The sequence below is a fragment of the Pteropus vampyrus genome, unplaced genomic scaffold (genome assembly GCF_000151845.1).
Source record: "Pteropus vampyrus isolate Shadow unplaced genomic scaffold, Pvam_2.0 Scaffold3, whole genome shotgun sequence".
Classification (NCBI taxonomy): Eukaryota; Metazoa; Chordata; class Mammalia; order Chiroptera; family Pteropodidae; genus Pteropus; species Pteropus vampyrus.
The window spans coordinates 15,148,998-15,166,818 of record NW_011888784.1 but is presented as its reverse complement, the minus strand read 5'-3'; the positions used below and the strand labels follow the sequence as shown (position 1 = coordinate 15,166,818).

Here is a 17,821-nt window from a genome sequence, read left to right as displayed (position 1 = left end):
CAAGGTCACATGCTAACAAGGGCTCGTACACAGGTCTTCTGACACCAGGTCCCATCTGTTTTCCACATCATTCTTCAGCCTTCCTGTCTGTGCTACAAATAGGAACCATGTAACTGTTCTTGGTTAAAAGGTTTGTTTTTGTAATTATTCATATATGCTTCTAATTAACTCTATGTGGGGACCTTCTACTCCACCTCAACTGCTTAATACAATGGGAAATTGACTCATTGGTAAATAGTCTGCTGCTAAATTAAAAAAAAACTCTTAGGTGTCATTGTTGGTTCTGATGTCAGAGAAGCCAAATAAATAAGCTGTAGCTCAAGGGAGAATTTCTGCTTTATTCCTAATTCAGTGAAGTTTTAAAAGCCTTAATGATTTTCAAGCACTTCTCCAGTGGGGGAGGAATGGATCTCAAAATGCTATACCATGAGGGTTTTTTCCGCCCTTCCCTAAAGCTTATCAAGTGCCTGGGTTTGCTAGTGGTTTATGAGGACTGACTGTGGCAGGCAGATCAAAGGATCAGAAATCAGCCCAGAACTTCCAGTTCTTACCTTAATTATAGCCTTGATAGCTACCATTCAGAAGTTTCTGGCACATTTCTCTCAACTCTGAAAAGGCCCCTTGATTAAGGGAGGGAGGGGTACAATTAAAGACTACAGTCTATGTCATGATCAATTGCAGTCACTTAGACTCCTGAACTTACATAACCAGGTTCTGCTTATACGTTATTCTCAAGGACAAGAAATTATACATTTGATGCCTATTTTTAGGTTTCATATACAAGGTCTAAATTTTTATTGGCTTGACTGCTTGGACCCTTTAGTAGATTCCTCTTGCATTTAGTTTACAACCCAGAGCCTTCACCACGGCCTCGAAGCCTGTGTGTGGTCTAGCCCCTGCTTGCCCATCTCCCAGCCTTAGCTGTCAGGGGTTCTCCCACTCAATCACAATACTAGTCACATCAGCTTTTGATTGGTTTCTAAAAACAATTCCTAAAACTGCCTCAAGACCATGATGCTAGTTCTACTCTATGCCTAGGACCTTCTCTATTTTACCCCTTTCTTCTCCTTCCACACACGAGTGCACTGGCTCCTTCCCTGGCTTCCAATCTCAGGTCGAAGGCCTCTCCTCAGGTCAGTCTCCTATATTAGTCTCTATCGTGGCAACTATTTCTTTCATTCTTACCATAACTGTAACCATTGGTTGATTGGTTGGGTGGGTTGGTTGGTAGGTTGACAGGCAGGGACCTTCTTTGACTTGCTTACCAGCATTTCTCTGGCATCTTGCACAGTGCCTGGCACACTAGAGGTACCCGATAAACATCTGTAGATGTAGAATATTGACAGTGTTTTAGGTAAAAATTCCTTTTCGCTCTAAGTAAAATTTTTAGGAGTCCTCAGAAAATCTTTCTTACTAGTAAAAAATTAATATTTTTACTATTGAAAAATCATCTATTATAAATCAGCCCTTAAACTGAACATTTAGTGTAAGAGTATAAAGTAGATGAAAAAGTAAAGTATTAAGCTTGACATAGATAAAGACAAGCACGAGCAATTCATTGATGTGGGAAAAGCAACTGATGGGGGCAAAATAAAAAAAAAAAGCTAAAAGTGATATTGGGCAAGAATTAAAAACGTTTTTCACATACTCTCTTGTCTCTTCCATTTCATATTATTAGTTCAGTAGGGTTACTGTAACAAAATACCACCAATGGTGTGGCTTGGACAACAGAAATTTATTTTCTCACAATTCTGGAGGCTAGAAGTCCAAGACCAAGGTGCTGGCAGGGTTGATATCTCCTGGGGTCTCTCTCCTTGACCTGCAAATGGCTGCTTTACTGTGTCCTTACATGACTTTTTATCTGCACAAGTACAACCCTAGTTCTCTTCCTCTTCTATAAAGACACCTGTCATATTCAGTTAGGGCCCCACTCTTAGGACCTCATTTAACTTTAATCACCTCTTTAAAAGCCCTGTCTCCAAACGCAGCCACGTTCTAAGGTACTGGGGGTTAGGGCTTTAACACATGAATTTCAGGGGAGACAATTCAGTCTATAACACATTTCAACACTGTATTCACTGCATTTTATGCCTTTAATATTTTTAATATCTAGGCTAAGATTCGATCGACTCTTAAGTAATTGTTGATTGTGAAAAAGGTAGGTTTATTACAACCTGTTGGAAGAGAAAAGAAATTATCTGCACTTACTGACAGTTTTTTTTACATGAGTTTTCATTTCCTTGTTAACAGTATTCCTTTTCTTCAGTAAAATGTTTAGGAGTTTTAGTTATAGGACTAGATTTTTGAGAAAGATATTTCCTTAGAAACCTAGAAATATAAATCTAAAGAACGTCACACGGCCAGTGTGCATATCTGCATTAATTATGTTGTACTCACAGAGGTTTTATCAGCATAATCAGATGATAAATTGATTTTAAGATGAGTTCACTTCTCTGTTATAGATTCTAATACATTTTAAGTTTCCATGGAAAATGAGAATGACAGTACCAATCTGATGAGGTTATAGATGTAAATTAGCTAGCCTAGTGCTGGACACATGGGAATAACTCAGTGTTAGTTCCTTCTTTAATTTTGAATAGGACTGAAGGCATATAAAAAGTTAGTTTTTAAATTTTTATTTTGTAAAACCTGTCCATTATAATAGGGTAGAAATAAACTGATAGTTCATGTATGTTCATCAATATTGTCAAATGGATAAACTTCAGAGTATGCTTTCTCCAAATGTGCTAAAATATAGTTCAGAATGTTGTTCGATAAATTGTACAAAAAGGACATTTTGATTACAAGTTCATGGTGGTGTGCAGCTTTGCACACAGGAGCAAGGAGAAAGAAATGAAGGCTATCGCTGTTAAGCTAACTCCTCCCTTTGTCTAGGAAATGAGAGATATGAAGACCACCTATTGCTTATGTAAAGTCGTTCATTGATTCAACTAAATTGTCTTCTTTTTGGTATAGCTTAATATACTGCCTAATAACCAATCATATTTCTTTGAACAAAAAGCTAATTTATAGATAACAAAATGATGGTGCAAAGATGGTCATATCAAGACAGTGTTACCTGCTTTTTAGAGGTAAGAGTAGAAAGAAGTCTCACAGTCTTACCATGTGCCCTGCGCTAAGCACTTTACATGGTACTCCTGAGAAGCCATGAGATAAGTTACCATTGTATCCCTGTTTTATAGATGAGATAACTGAGGCACAGAGTGGTTAAGTGACCTGCCTAGAGTCACACAGCTAGTAAGTGAGAGGGCTGGGATTTGAATCCAGAAATGATCCAGACCAACCTCCCACTCATTCTTTTATAATATCCCTACCAGTGGTTCACCCCTTCTAAGAATAAGCATTTCTTTTGAGTAGGAGCTTATTTACCCCTTTCGGATGTCACCTGCTTTCCTAATCTTTAAAACAACAGCAACATGTGAACCAAAAGAGAATTTGCCATGATTGGGGGTAGGGAAGAGCTAATGTTTCTAAATACAAATGTGTATAATGACATTTCTATAAACTTTAGCATCTATATAAAGTAAATAAGGAATCTGTATGCATCCATAGAATGTATCTTGATTTTTAACTCTGCCAAAAGTGAATATTTTGCAGTTCGATTTTAGATGGCATGGCTAGTTTTAAAGTACAGTATTTCATCTGTATTCTGATTTTCTCAAAGTGTTGAGGATTCATGCAAAGCCAAGAAAGAGGTGGGCCAAAGACCATGACATTGCTAGCCTAAGAGAGCTAACCTTTATTCATTCTTTTGTCAAACTAATTCTTAGGTAGTTCCTGCTGTGTTCAAAGCACTATGCTAAATATTCAAGATCTAATGGTGAAAAGATTGAACCATTCTGCCTTCAAAGTTATAGGTTAGTGGAGGATAAAGACAAGTGAAAAGGCAATTAAAATGCAAAGGGATAACAGCTGTAATAAGGTCAGTGCCATGCAGAGCGCTAAGGAATATATATGAGAAGCAATGAACCCAAATTTGGAGGTTGGAGGTGAGAGTAAGAAATGAAAGCTAAAGCCAATAGTAGGATGAAGAGGAATTAGCCAGGTGGAAGTGGTTGGAGGGGGCAGAGAAATTGTTCGGAGCAGAGAGAATATGATGCATCTGAGGAACTTAAGTTTGGTGAGGCTACTAGAGTAACAGGTGAAAGATGAAGCTAGATTAAGCAAGACCGTATGTCTTAGTTAGGAGTTTCAAAAATGAGAACCTATTGAAGGATTTGATGCATAAGAATGTTACAGCCAAATACATTTGTAAAAGATCACCAACTACAGGATAGAAAATGAACTAAAAGGAAGAATAAGTCTGAAATCAAAGTGACCTGTTGAAAGGACTTTACACTAATCCAGGCTAAGATGACACTGGCCTGGAGCATATCCGTGACTTTGGAATAGAAGGAAATGGAGGGATTTGAGAGTCTGTAGAAGGTAGAATGCATGGCCTTGTATATGATTATAGCATAGTGGGTTGTTAAAGTCAGGGTCTCAGTAAAGGAGCGTGAGGTATCCCTGTAGAGAAGCCATTGTTATGCTAATGTTTATTATCATTATCCATGAAGATTGCCATTTCTTGATTTCCTGTCTTTTCCTTTCAAACCAGTCATTAAAGAGCCAACATTTCATGCTTTGAGAATTAGTTCATTTCCCTCCCCATTCTTCAGTCCCATAAAATTATTTCTTGGGGCATGATATCACTTATATGTAGGATATAAGCCTAAAAGCAACAAATGAACAGGACAAACAGAGACTCATGGACATGGACTATAGACTAGTGGTTACCAGAGGGTGGGGAATGGGGAGAGGGAGGAGGTAGACAGGGTAAAGGGGGTGAAATATATGGTGACAGAAAAAAATCTAACTATGGTAGACGAACACACAGTGTAAATGTATATATGCCTTACTGTTAAAGTGTTAAAAAAAAATTACTCCTTGGAGCCCAGTATCACTTCATTCTTTTCCACCTTGACCCTTCTGCTCACTGACTCCTAAAGACCTGAACAGGGCTCTAACCCATAGCATTTTGCTCTTCACCAACTGCAAAAATAGGATATAACTTCATAAAGTAATCCTCCATTTGGTGTTAACTAGTAATGCCTTCTCAGGAAGCAATCCCCCTATTAGCAATTTGCATTTTAATATCTGAGGCCTAATGACCTTAAAAATTAATCCGTAGTGATAAAATTCCTATTACCATTTAGACAAATGGAAAAAATATTAGGAGAAAACATAGAAGTATTTCTGGTGGCCTTTGGATAACATTATTATTTGATTTACTTTCCCCCTCTAGAAATCAGAACATGCCTGCAAAGAAAAAAAAAATGTGACTAAACCCTGAGTTCCCAGAAATCTTTGCTAAATCATAATTTAGTAAGCCCTAGCTTAGCTGGGCAACTCGAGTTTCCTAGACTGCCATTTTGAAATCACTGGCAACAGCCACTAGCCATGTATTTAAGGTAGAAAGTGAAGAGCTTTCAAAATAATAGATCTTTCCACTTCAAATGCAGTCTACACAGCAGCCAGGTTTTAATCCATCATAGCCTTGTAGCAAGATTACTGATTATAAAGTCTTGAAATGAGTATCCAGGGATGGAGAAAGTATTGGAATCAGTATTTCTTTAATGATTTAGGGATTATTGGCCATTTATTTTCAACTATTTGTAATTGAAGTCTTGAAATAATGGAATTTATCAGAGAAATGGCTCATTCACTCTTGTATAATTTGAACATACTGAAATAGTACATGTGGACTCATAAATCGTTTGTGTGCACAAAGAGGTAATATATCACTCCACCCCTCGTCCCTTCAGTGCTAGGGGGGAGGAAAGGCGTGGAAGTATGAGTTATAGCTTACTAGACAGAATCTCATAACTTCACATCTTACATTTCCAGAAGGCTTTTTTTATGTAACCTTCATATTATTTAAACTTGCTGGTCATTCATGATAAAAGACACTTTTATCATGAGGTTTTAATATCAAGATTTTTTTTATTATTTATTTATCAAACACTCACAAGTGTTTTTGACAAAGTCACTTTCAGGCAGTCAAACAAATCATTGTCGTGAGCTTGGAGCAATGGATCCTGTTGTCTACATAGTGTTGAATTAGGCTTGTAGTCACTAATATACCAGCCAGAAGTGATAAACATGTTAAAATCAAATTAAATTGTTTCTTTGTGTTCTAGGCATCATATTAGATTGATGCTTTTTACATGCATTCTTTTGGGTAAAAGGAAAGAGAAGACTCTTTCTGAAGATGAAGAAGTGACTTGGTAAATGGAGAAATTCAAGAATATTCTAGGTACTTATCACAGCCCGGAGAAAAGGGCTAAACCTAGAGTGGAAGTCTTCAGTATAAGAACAGGTATTATTTACACATATGAAGAGTATAGAGTAGTGCAGAGATAATGGATACAGGAATGTCTTCCAAATGATGAGAAACAAAATGCTACAATAATGGATTCAGCCAACCAAGGAAGAGATAACTAATGTCACTGGAAGCACATAATGATTTTCACTCATCTTCTCGCTTTAGAACAAAAGTTAAAAGACTATGTTGCATATTTACTTACATGTGAATGTACATACAAATGATATAAATGTATGTTACTTTATATAGATCCAAAACTTTTCACTGGGTATTCTTTACAACCTTCATAGTGGCATAGAAGTGTGTCATTGTTAATGTATAATGAGTACTCATTTTTTCTTTAAGGAACTTAAGAATAAGAGTAAATGGAGAAACTAATTTCTAATCTTGATTCTGACCTGTTACTCACAGTAATAACTGATAAACCAAACTCTGACCAACTCATCTGTTAACAGGATTAATGTCACTGGTGTGTTGCACAGAATTTTTTTAACGGCACCCAAAACTTAGTCTTGAGTGCAGGGCCTTCTGAAATATGGAAGAGTTGATATTTGTATTAGTGGTTTTTTATTGCTTTTGCTTCTATTAGCATTAATTTTTTAGAGACTCAGTTCATCCTTATTCTAGGACAATTTCTGTAAATTTATAGGAGGCATTAAACAATTCTCATTAGTGTCATTAGAAGCCGCTATTATAATTCCACTTCTCTGGAAGTAAATATAAAATAGCAAGTTACCTAGGTAGTAATTTTATTCATGAGAATTATATTAGTTACCTATTGCTGCATAACAAATTTTCCCAAAACTTAGCAGCATAAAACAACAAACAATTGTTATCTCACAGTTGGTCAAGAATCTGGGTTTGGCTTAGCGAGGTGCCTGGGGCTCAAGGACTTTCACAAGGTTGCCATCAAGCTGTTGGCTGGGCCTGCAATCCCATCTGCAGTCTCTGCCCATGTGGACTCATTCGCAAAGTGCCAACTGGCTTCATTTCCTCATCACATGGGTCTTTCCACAGGCCACTTTATGACATGACAGCTAGCTTCCCACAGAGTAAGGAATCAAAAGAGCTCAAGAGAGAGAAACCATGGTCTTTTAATAACCTAACCTTGGAAGTGACATTTCATTACTTCTGCCATAGTCTGTTCATTAGAAGCAAGTCAGTAAATCCACTAAAGGGAGAGGATTAACACAAGTGCGAATACCAGAAGGTGGGCATCACACCAGGCTAACCACAGTTCGTGGTGGTGGTTTTCATTTTTAATCTAGCTTCCATATTTTCTAACACATCTGTTTTGCACATATATTACCTGTGTAATAAGGAAATAAAAACGTTAAAGGCAGTAAAATTAAAGAGAAAATATTATTTTGTAAGAAATATTGATCAGAAAAGTAACTCCTCTTTAGAGCTTTCTTAGTAAGACAATTAAATTGAATGTAGTCAAGATTCGTTAATGACTTTTCTGGCCACATATTAAATCATGTTATGAATCCGAATCTGAGATTATTAACCTAACAGGGTTTTGTATAGCTTTCAAAATTTTTGTGCCGAAAAATTGAAGTAGCAAATCCCCCTAGTGGTAATATAAATACATGTATCTTTCTCATTACCTAACAGTCTCCTTGCTCTGTGTTCAATAGTATGCTTGAGAGTTCAAACCGGCTTGATGAAGAACACAGGCTGATCGCCAGGTATGCAGCAAGACTGGCAGCAGAGTCCACTTCGTCTGTAAGTAGTCTGAGTGAGAGGATGTCATGTTCATTGTCATCCTTATAGTTGGTGCTACAACAGCAGAACTCAAGAGTTGCTACTGTACAGTCTGCAAGACCTAAAAATGGTCTGGCTTTCCACTGCTTCCATTTTTTTCCCTTTTCAGCTATCATGCTGGTATGCCATAAATCTATAGCTTGAAGTATTCCATTACAACGTTGCGGAACCAGCCTAATATCTAATTTGTCTGGGTAATTCCTGATCAGTTAATATAAAGAGCAAAGCCGTGACTCAATTCACAACTGGCTCAGATAAGTTTCTACTTTTATCGCTATGCAAAATACATACAAGAAAAATTATGTAATGAAATCAGAAGAAAAACCTGGGTCACAAGTTTTTACCACACTTAATCTTTCCTACAGTCATTTTTCCATACATTAAAAAGCAGGCTGAGTTTCCCCATGTCTTGGGTTTAGGCAATAGGTGCCATTTTTAAAATTTGGTGTTCTTTGGTAGAAAGATAAGTTGTGATTTTTATAATTTGTTTTAAAAACAATAAATATTGACAGAAATTTCTACAGTGTACCGTAAAGCAAAACAAGCAAGGCACAGTAAAGTACACATAATTGTTACTGTAGAACAATGACAATTAACCCATGACTAAATACACATATACATATGTACATATATATAAATATGACATATTATTACTTGTATATACATGTATAGATGTACATATGGACATGTAATCACATACCATACATATGTTTATGTGTGTATTTAATCAAGGACTAATTTATATATTACATATATAATTTGTGTGTATATATACACACACATATGTGTACACACACATATGTGTATATATACACACACATATGTGTATATATACACACACATGTGTATATATACACACACATATGTGTATACCTATATATATAATTTTATAAGAAATAGAGAAAGCTATGACTGCATATACACCAGTTGTTAAAGCTAGTTACATGACCAAGAATAATGAGGTATAAATGTAAAAGAAATATATATGTCATCAAAATTAAATTATATATATGAATAAAGAAATGCTAAAAGTATGTTGACCAAAAGAAAAGAAAGTTGTATTAAATATGACTTTAAAACAATGACATTTTTAATTGTACATTACAGTGATTGAACAGTAATTCTAGAGAAAGCGTTATCTCAACAGTGAAATGCTTTTTTATACCCACCTGCAGTGAGAGGACAGTTGCAATGTGGAGAGCATGGCAAGAATGAAATAGCTCCCCAAAGACTTCAAATCAGAAAGTTAAAAGAGCAGTTTTTTCTACGTTTTGTGTATGTATTTGTCTGCCAAAGATTCTGTTCTGCTTTCCATTGCATAGATGTGTTCCAGATCCACAGGAAAGTTAGTCCTTAGGAGAGGAATGGCAATCTGATTTTATGTATTTGTTTTTTCGTTGTGTTTTCAGAGAAATAGTTTCTTCTTTCTTGTCTGCACATCTCATAATTCCTGTCTTCTCAGTCACATGTGGGTTCCCATTTCCAATATTAAGTAGTATAAACCACATGTTTTACAGCAACCAACTCAGCAGAGAAGTGCTCCAGACATTTCCTTCACCATCGATGCAAATAAGCAACAAAGGCAGCTGATTGCAGAACTAGAAAATAAGAACAGGTATGGCTTCTTAGATGTGTTGGCTTTTTTGATCAAAATGTGCATTCATTGATAACCTATAGTCATGCTTTAAAATATCCAGGTTTTTGCTCTGTATGCATGTTTAAGGGAAGATATCTTGAGCCAGTGATGTTGGCTCAGTAGAAGCTAGTCTTTAGATTTTAGATCTTCAGAAGCTTCATGAGAAAACATATATAATTCTGAGATGTCAAAAAAATTAATGTTTTCTCTCTAGACAGTCTCATTTCCCTTTTTTGGACTCACTTATTTTTGTTAAGGAGCCATCTAATGCAGAAGGGCCTGCTTGAGTACTAGAAGGAAATTATCTTTGCCATCCAGAGACAAATAGAAGGCTCTCCAAGGAGGGGCCCTATAAGGACCCCAGACTAAAAAGAGGCATTTGAACTGGCCACCATCGCCCTGGTGTTCAAGCTAAACATCTTCATGTCCAGTCCTTCAGCAGGTCCTTTCTTTGTTCAACGCAAATTGATTCACAGTCCACTCCAATAGCTTATCCCTAAAACTATCTACTTTATCTCCACCATGACCACTCAATCCAACCTGCCATTTTACAAAACATAGATCATATCATGTGATTTCCTGTCTAAAACTCACTGATGAGTTTTCATCACACTTTAACTAAAACTCATCCCTCTTACTGTGGTCTGCAAGGTCCTGCCTACCTTTCTAGCCTCAGCCCACCTTGCTCATTACGCTCCTACTTCTTTCTGTCTTGACAGCCTTTGCGCTATTTTCTCAGCTTAGAAATCTCATTCTCAGGACCACTGCATGGATGGTTCCTTCTCATCATTCAGATCTCAGCTCAAAAGACCACCTGTCTAATCTTGCCCACTACCTCCTACCCCAGGAACCACTCTTAATTACAGCCCTGTAGGGGAGGGGGAGCAAGAGGGCAGGGAGGAGGCATATGACTTATCACTACCTGAAATAATTGCATTTATTTGTTTGTTTCCTTGTTTATTGTCTGTCTTCCCTGATTGAAATGGAAGTTTCTTGAGAACAGAGGCCATGCCAAATGGCCCCTGGATTCCAGAACCATGCCTGGTACATTGTAGAAGCATGGTAAAAATATAAAGTAAAAGAAATAATACATAGCTGAGTAAGATCTCAAACTCAATGCTGAGAAAGCCCAACATAAGAACAACTTGTACATTCTACATTTCTTAGAACAGCACCAAAATGTCTTAATACTTAATTCCATTCTTAAACACTGATGTGACTTCTGAGATCAAACTGGTAAAGGAGAAGGTTGTGATAATTGTTTCATACCTATATAGTTTGACCTGAAAATTTTAGAATAAATGATCTTTAAATATTCTTTAAAGTTCTATAGAAAAAAAATTAAAAGGAAGGTACAAATTTGGTTGTCACGTTTTTATAATCTTAGAAAGAGAAAAGACTAAAATGAAAACTCACTAGCCCACACATATTTTATCTTGGTTGCAGTGTTAATCTACTCCCCCGCCTCTCCAAAGCACTTTGTTTTCCCTTCCCATCCTTTTCTTTCACCCAGCATGGGGATAGCATACTTGAAGAGAAATCACGACTTCCTTTAAGGAAATACCCAGGGATATCTGTCTTTTTGTGAGATTCCAGAATCAGCAGGAAGCACCACGGATGTTTGAATGGCCTTGGCTGTGTGGTGATACCGCTCTTCCTGCTTGTTTCTAGGATGTTTTTAGATTGTATTGTCTGAATGCATATTTTTCAGGACCAGAGAGAGAATAAAGAAATGGGAATGAGATGCCAGAAAGAGAGCCCCGTCCCGTGCCTAAGTTCTTCTGTGGCCTCTAGATTTCCCCACCTCAGGCTGATGAACCTCTAATTCATCCCGAACTAAGCCAGTGGCCTCATTTCTTTCAAAGACCCCAGAAACACGTCCCAGAAACTTATCCAGGTCATACTTCCGCACCATAGAAATTTACCCCATGAGTCCCATGGTCTCCAAGGTGGTAATTAACCCAATAATCAGATCTCTGAGCTGCAGGAGAGGATAGAGTTCCACACCTCACTTCATGACTACTTTAGGTCATTCGTGGACATTTCATCAACAACTTTAGAAGATAGTGCTTCCTTACAGCACCCTTGGACGAGCCAGTTGGTTTTAGTATTAGCAGTAGTAGAACTCTTCATATTATGTTGTATAAGTCACAGCTTACCTAGCCTAGGCCTGTCAGAGCAAGTACCAAAACCTGAGGGAGTCTGATATATGTGGCCTTTGAAGCTAACGAGCCTGAGTTCAAATCACCTCTATCACTTATGTATTATCGAACTTGGGCAAGTCTTTTAACTGGCCTGTGCTTTGATTTCCTCATTCATAAAACAAATATAATAGTAGTGCCTATAGATAACAGAATTATTACGAGGATTAAATAAGATTCAAGAGGACGGCACCATTCCTGGATATAGACTAAGCACTCAATGTTCATTATATATCTTACTACTATTTTTTCTTTTCAGAGCTGCTGCTTCTTTGGGTTACATGGTTCTGTCATGGTTCTGTCCTTAGAACCAACAAGAACTAGTGGGAGTCATAGAATATCAAGGTGTTAGCCCTGGAAAAGATCTCAGTACACTGATTTTCAGACTGAGCCCAATGGAACCCTGGGGACTCTGTCAAGGGGGGAGAAAGGGCTAGGAGCACAGGGCCCACCCTATATTTAACCAGAGCATCTCTCTCCTAACTGTTTGACACACAGTGTTTCCATAGGAGATTTCTTTTAAAGAAAGGTTTTCACCATGGGACACCAAGGAGGACAAAAAGAGGTTGAAAACCACTGAATTATAGTCCAGCCTCCTCACCGTAGTCATGAGATGTGTGGTGACTGGTAATTAGCTTACTGATGCTGGTGTGTTTGTGAAGCAAGCAGTTGTAAATTAGCCTTTCAAATGGAAAGCCATCCCTCTTGCTCGCCAAGTTCACCTTCCATTCTTGGTGCTTTGTTCCATCTTATTGGTTCTTGTGCATTTTGTTGGGTGGGAGACTGACCCCTCTTTCAAGAATATGTGACCTGTAACCTTGCTTAATGGTTTCTAACTCACTTAGGGATAATTTGCCCTACACAAGTCACCCATCTGTTATGGCCAGCCTAACATTCACTTCAGTGCAGGGCAGTCCAGGCCCCAACACCAGTAACTGACACATCTCACCCCAGACAGAGGTCACACTAAGAGCACTCTTAGGTCACAGACTCAATTATAGTGAATCCTTTTAAAAGCACTTTACTTCTAAGACCGCCCTAGTTGAGATCCATTGTTAAGGCTGAAAATGTTAAGAAAAAGAGAGAACATTTTGCATAACCATGGTCTTCTCAGATAAATTCAGTGAGAGGAATTTCATTCCTGGTGAGAGAATGAGGTTATTAAGTTTTATGAAATGAGCACCATTTATCCTTATTTTCCCTCCAAGTACCTCTTACTTGGTAGCTGCAGTTACTTTATGGTGTCAGACTGTGATCATAAATAATAGGAAGACACATTTTTTTCTCTGAAGTAGTGTACTTTTCAAGCTGCACACATTACCATGGCATTATATTATTACTAGAAAGATCAGTAGGTCCTGGTGAGAACACTCAGCTTGAAGGCTCCAGTGACACACTGCAGAATCCTCATGGTTCATGTGTACTAGAAATAAAGTCAGAATCCTCTCACCCACAGCATCCAACTAGCTACAGCCACTGCCTTGTAAACACAGTTGGTTTTGTGAGGGTCAGTCCTTCTCAGAAACATAGGATGACCCCTTCTTTGCTCTGGTGGCTCTGAGATGGTCAGATGTTAGATCCTGAATAACCTAGAATTTAACTGACCCTGGTTCCTTATCACTCTCCTCTCTCCTAAGAGAAATCTTACAGGAGATCCAGAGGCTGCGGCTGGAACATGAACAAGCTTCTCAGCCCACTCCAGAGAAGGCGCAGCAAAACCCTACTCTGCTGGCAGAACTCCGGCTCCTCAGGTAAGAGAGGGAGCCAGAGGCATCTCAGGGATCCAAGTACTTGAGATCTTCAATAACGTCTACCACTGTCCAGCCAGCTTCTGACTTTTATTGGCTTTTTTTAATAGCACACACCTAATTGCCGAGATTTGGGGGTTTGAAGGAGAGGATGTTTATATTTTATTCTTTCATTTGATACAGAGAAAAAGGAATAGTTCTCTAGGTCAGAAACAAAATCTCTCGCTAGAAAATATTCAACTCAACTCTTTTTATAGTTATTTGCCCTATCAACAATGTGTTTATGATACAAGTGATCAATAAAACAAACACATAAACAGCTAAATAAACATCACAGGTTTTTACATTTAAAAATTTACCTGTAACCTGTAAAAGGGAGTCTGATGTTTCTTCGCCCCTGATAACTTTACTTACAGATCTTTAAAAATAGACTTCACACCTTCTTGTTCTGCAAATGAGTTAAAAGACATGGTGTGACCTACTCTGTCATCATAAAATATTTGAGTTGGAAAGGATCTCAGGTCATCTGGTTCAACCCCTGAATTTCAGTGCACTTTTCAAAGTCGGAAAGGTAGAAAGTAGCAGGACAAGGATAAGGACTGTTGTGGCTTCCCCTGCACCCATGTGTAAAAGGAAAGTCATGCTGTGGGCTCCAGGTCAGACTGGCTTCCCCCCATGCCTTGGACATGGCACATACTCAAACCTTTGTGTAACAAACAAAACAAACATAAATTCAAAGATTTTCCTTCATAGAAATGTCATATTTCACAAGGCACTTTCAGTTGGCAAGTATAGCATTCTTCCCATCTTTTGGTTTGGGTGCCACGTACATTTCAGGTATATCTAACTCTGAGGCATGCTTTTTAGGTATAGTCATGTGCCCAACAACGTGTCAGTCAAGGATGGACTGCGTATATGACAGTGGTTCCATAAGATAATGGAGTTGAAAAATTCCTATTGCCTAGTGATGTCATAGCCGCTGTGATGTCACACATAGCGTAACGCATTACTCGCATGTTTGTGGCGATGCGGCTGTAAACCAACCTACTGCTCTGCCAGTCGTATGAAAGTATAGTACATACGATTATGTACAGTACACGATTCTTGATGAGAATAAATGACTATATTACTAGTTTATGTATTTTCTATACTATACTATGTTTTCTATACTATACTGTCATTTTTTTAGAGTGTACTCTTTCTACTTATAAATAAGTTTTGCTGTAAAACAGTATGCCGCACTATGACAGTAGCAGCCTCACACATCTCACTTTTGCTGTGTCTCTTGATTATATAATTTTCTCTTGTGCTTGATTTAATCTTGTTTTGTATAGTGACATGCTGTATGGGTTCATAGCTTAGGAGCAGTAGTCTATGCCATTTAGCCTAGGTGTGTAGTAGGCTTTACCATCTAAGTTTGTCTATGGTGTTCACATGATGATAAAATCTCCTAATGACATATTTTGAGAACACATCCGTATTATTAACTGGGGCATGGCTGTACAGAACCTCTTCTCAGAAACCCTTGTCAGAACTGGAGTGCCATTTACTTTCTCCATACAGGGAGACTAAATTAAGCAGGTTCCGTATGGCTGTGCTTGGAGTGTACCAAGTCCGTACTGATTGTCGCCGTGAGTGTTTCCAGGGGTTCCACTCTAGCCCTGCCCTTTGGACAAGGTTCGCATCTGAGCACCACAGCACACCTGGCCCCACTGCAGGCCCTGCCTGCTCTCAGCGGTGGCCCAGCCCCTCCAGGCCCATGCACTTGGCTGGAGAGGCTGACCCCCTCAAAGGCCTGAGGTACAGAAAGGAAACATACAGAACCTGCAGCTTGGTGGGGGCTGCTTAAGGTAAAGAGATGACATCATACTTTAGAATAACAAAGAAATTTAATGGAAGAAACAGAAATTCTTCCTTTTCGACTGTATGATTTCTGGTCCTACCTTCAGAGAGATGTATTAGAAATTCTTATATATTCTACTATACCATTACCCCAAAAGGGCTGAAAATGAAAAGAAGGGAAAAGTGATATTTCTTGTCATGCTGCTCCTCAAAGGTATATAAAAATGACTGCTTGAAAGTATCTCTCACAAAATAGGATTATGTAGGCCCTTCAAGCTCACAAGTTGAAAATTAAGTCTAATATATACAGAAAGTTAAGTCTAATATATACAGAAATATAACCGAATAAACCAGCTTGGAAACAGAGTAAGTAGTCAGTCATCTACACATCAGAGTACCTGTCTGAAATGTCCTTTGTGCCTCTGCCAGTGGTCGCCCCATTCTCCAGCTCAGGGATGATGACTGGGAATTTTTCATAAGCATTCTCATCAGTTCCCGCCAGTTAGCATTTGCTTTCCAAAATATCTAGTTCTATTTGGATAATGCAGTCTGGGAAGACATCTTGATGTGTCTGGGTCGCTGATGATGAGCTTTCCAACTGATATTTCTTCCCTCCTTGATGTCACTCTCTTATAAGACTGATAATCCTCTGGCCCTGGCTTGTGGGCATTCCCATGGCCCCAGCTAAGCCCAAAGCTACATTAAGGAGTCTGGCCCTGTAGGAACTTACATAATTTTGGCCCTCGGTGTCAGCTTGTGGCCTACACCTGAGGCTTGAGGCCTACACCTGAGGCTTGAGGCCTGAGGCCTGAGACACCTAAATCCCAGCTGATTTTCTTGCCTACCTGCTTATTCTATACCTCTCTTGTGCTTGGAAGAAGGAAAAATACCCTCCCTTTAAGAGTAGTCCTTTAGATATTTATAAACCATTTATTCTGTGCTAAGCACTTTCACAATTTGTAGATTTCACAGATACCCTGACATTCCAGGTTAATAATCCCACTCTGGGTGTCTAAGTTTTATTCCTTAGTCATTTTATACGTCGAAAGCTCTCCAAAACGAATGGCCTCTTGCACAGTTACTTTCGCCTTAGTTCACACTGACAGTGGCCATGTGAAGCCACAGGAACGCCTTGCTGTAGCTTTGATAGCAGGCTTCTTCCATTACATCCTTATCAGGGCCTCTTGTGGAGATACCGACAGGAGAAATTTCTTTCACCTCGAGGACAGGGTTGGGGAGAAAGGAGCAGAGCTTTGCTTTTTATGAACACATCATTTATTTTTGTCTTAAGAGCACTATGACCTTTTTAAACGATCATATTTTCCTTTTCATTTTAGCTGCAGGAAAGCTGAAAGCCAAGCTTACAATCTAGATCTGGCAGCTGACTAAGGTGATATGATAGGCATGTCTGTGTGCAAATCTGACACTTCCTATGCACTAAGCCCTGCATACACTGTCCCCTGTAAGTGCCATAATGAACATGGGAGATGGACACTATTATATTCCTTTTATAGATATGGAAACTGAGATTCACAAAAGTTAAATAATTTGCTCAAGAGCCCGACAATGAGTAGCACAGGTGGATTCCATACCTTTGCTTAGGTCTTAATTATGTTATCTCTTGCCTGAATGATTATAATGAGCACTTAATTGATTCCCAGCCTCTGATTCATCTACACTGCTGTCAGAATTATCTTTCTTCACTTTATTATTCATTTAACTCACTCAACAAATATTTCTGAAATGCAGTATGCCTGGAACTTTTCTGGGAACCTTATACCATGATGCATTGGAAGAAATACTGTCCCTAGTCTCATAGAATTTGTAGTCTAGTAGGAAAATGTCATTTGTGTAAAAACTTACACAAATAGGAATATAATTATCAATCTGAGATAAGTGCTACAAGAACTCTTCCTTTAAAAGAAAAAACGAACCATAATTTTCAAACTTGCCCTTCACTAGAGTCAGAAGGGGGTACCATGAGGAAGGATTGTTTGAGTTGAAATATGAAGAATGGAACATAAGGAATGGAGATTAAGGATGGGGAAGGGGGCTGGCACAGCTGAACAAAAGATCCTCCTGGAAGGCAGAGACTATCTGTACAAAGACCAAATGGCAGGAGCGAATCTAGCACTCTTTGGGTCTATGAACTAAACAGTCTATAGACCTAAAATGCAGTGAATGAAGTGGTTCATGGTAAAAAAAAAAAAAGATGTAGGTAGGGAAAGACCATGATTCTATA

At 38.4% G+C, this 17,821-nt stretch overlaps 1 protein-coding gene across 12 annotated transcripts in view; it reads left to right on the top strand.

Annotated features, from left to right (window-relative positions):
- The window catches only part of DTNA (dystrobrevin alpha), a 342,157-nt gene that overhangs the window by 296,267 nt on the left and 28,069 nt on the right, over nt 1-17,821 (top strand). For all 12 annotated transcript variants that reach the window (XM_023531751.1, XM_023531725.1, XM_023531716.1 and 9 more), the window contains 3 exons: nt 8,026-8,113; nt 9,670-9,767; nt 13,627-13,740. In XM_023531751.1, coding sequence (XP_023387519.1) covers nt 8,026-8,113; nt 9,670-9,767; nt 13,627-13,740 — 300 coding nt within the window. The remainder of the gene's footprint in view (nt 1-8,025; nt 8,114-9,669; nt 9,768-13,626; nt 13,741-17,821) is intronic.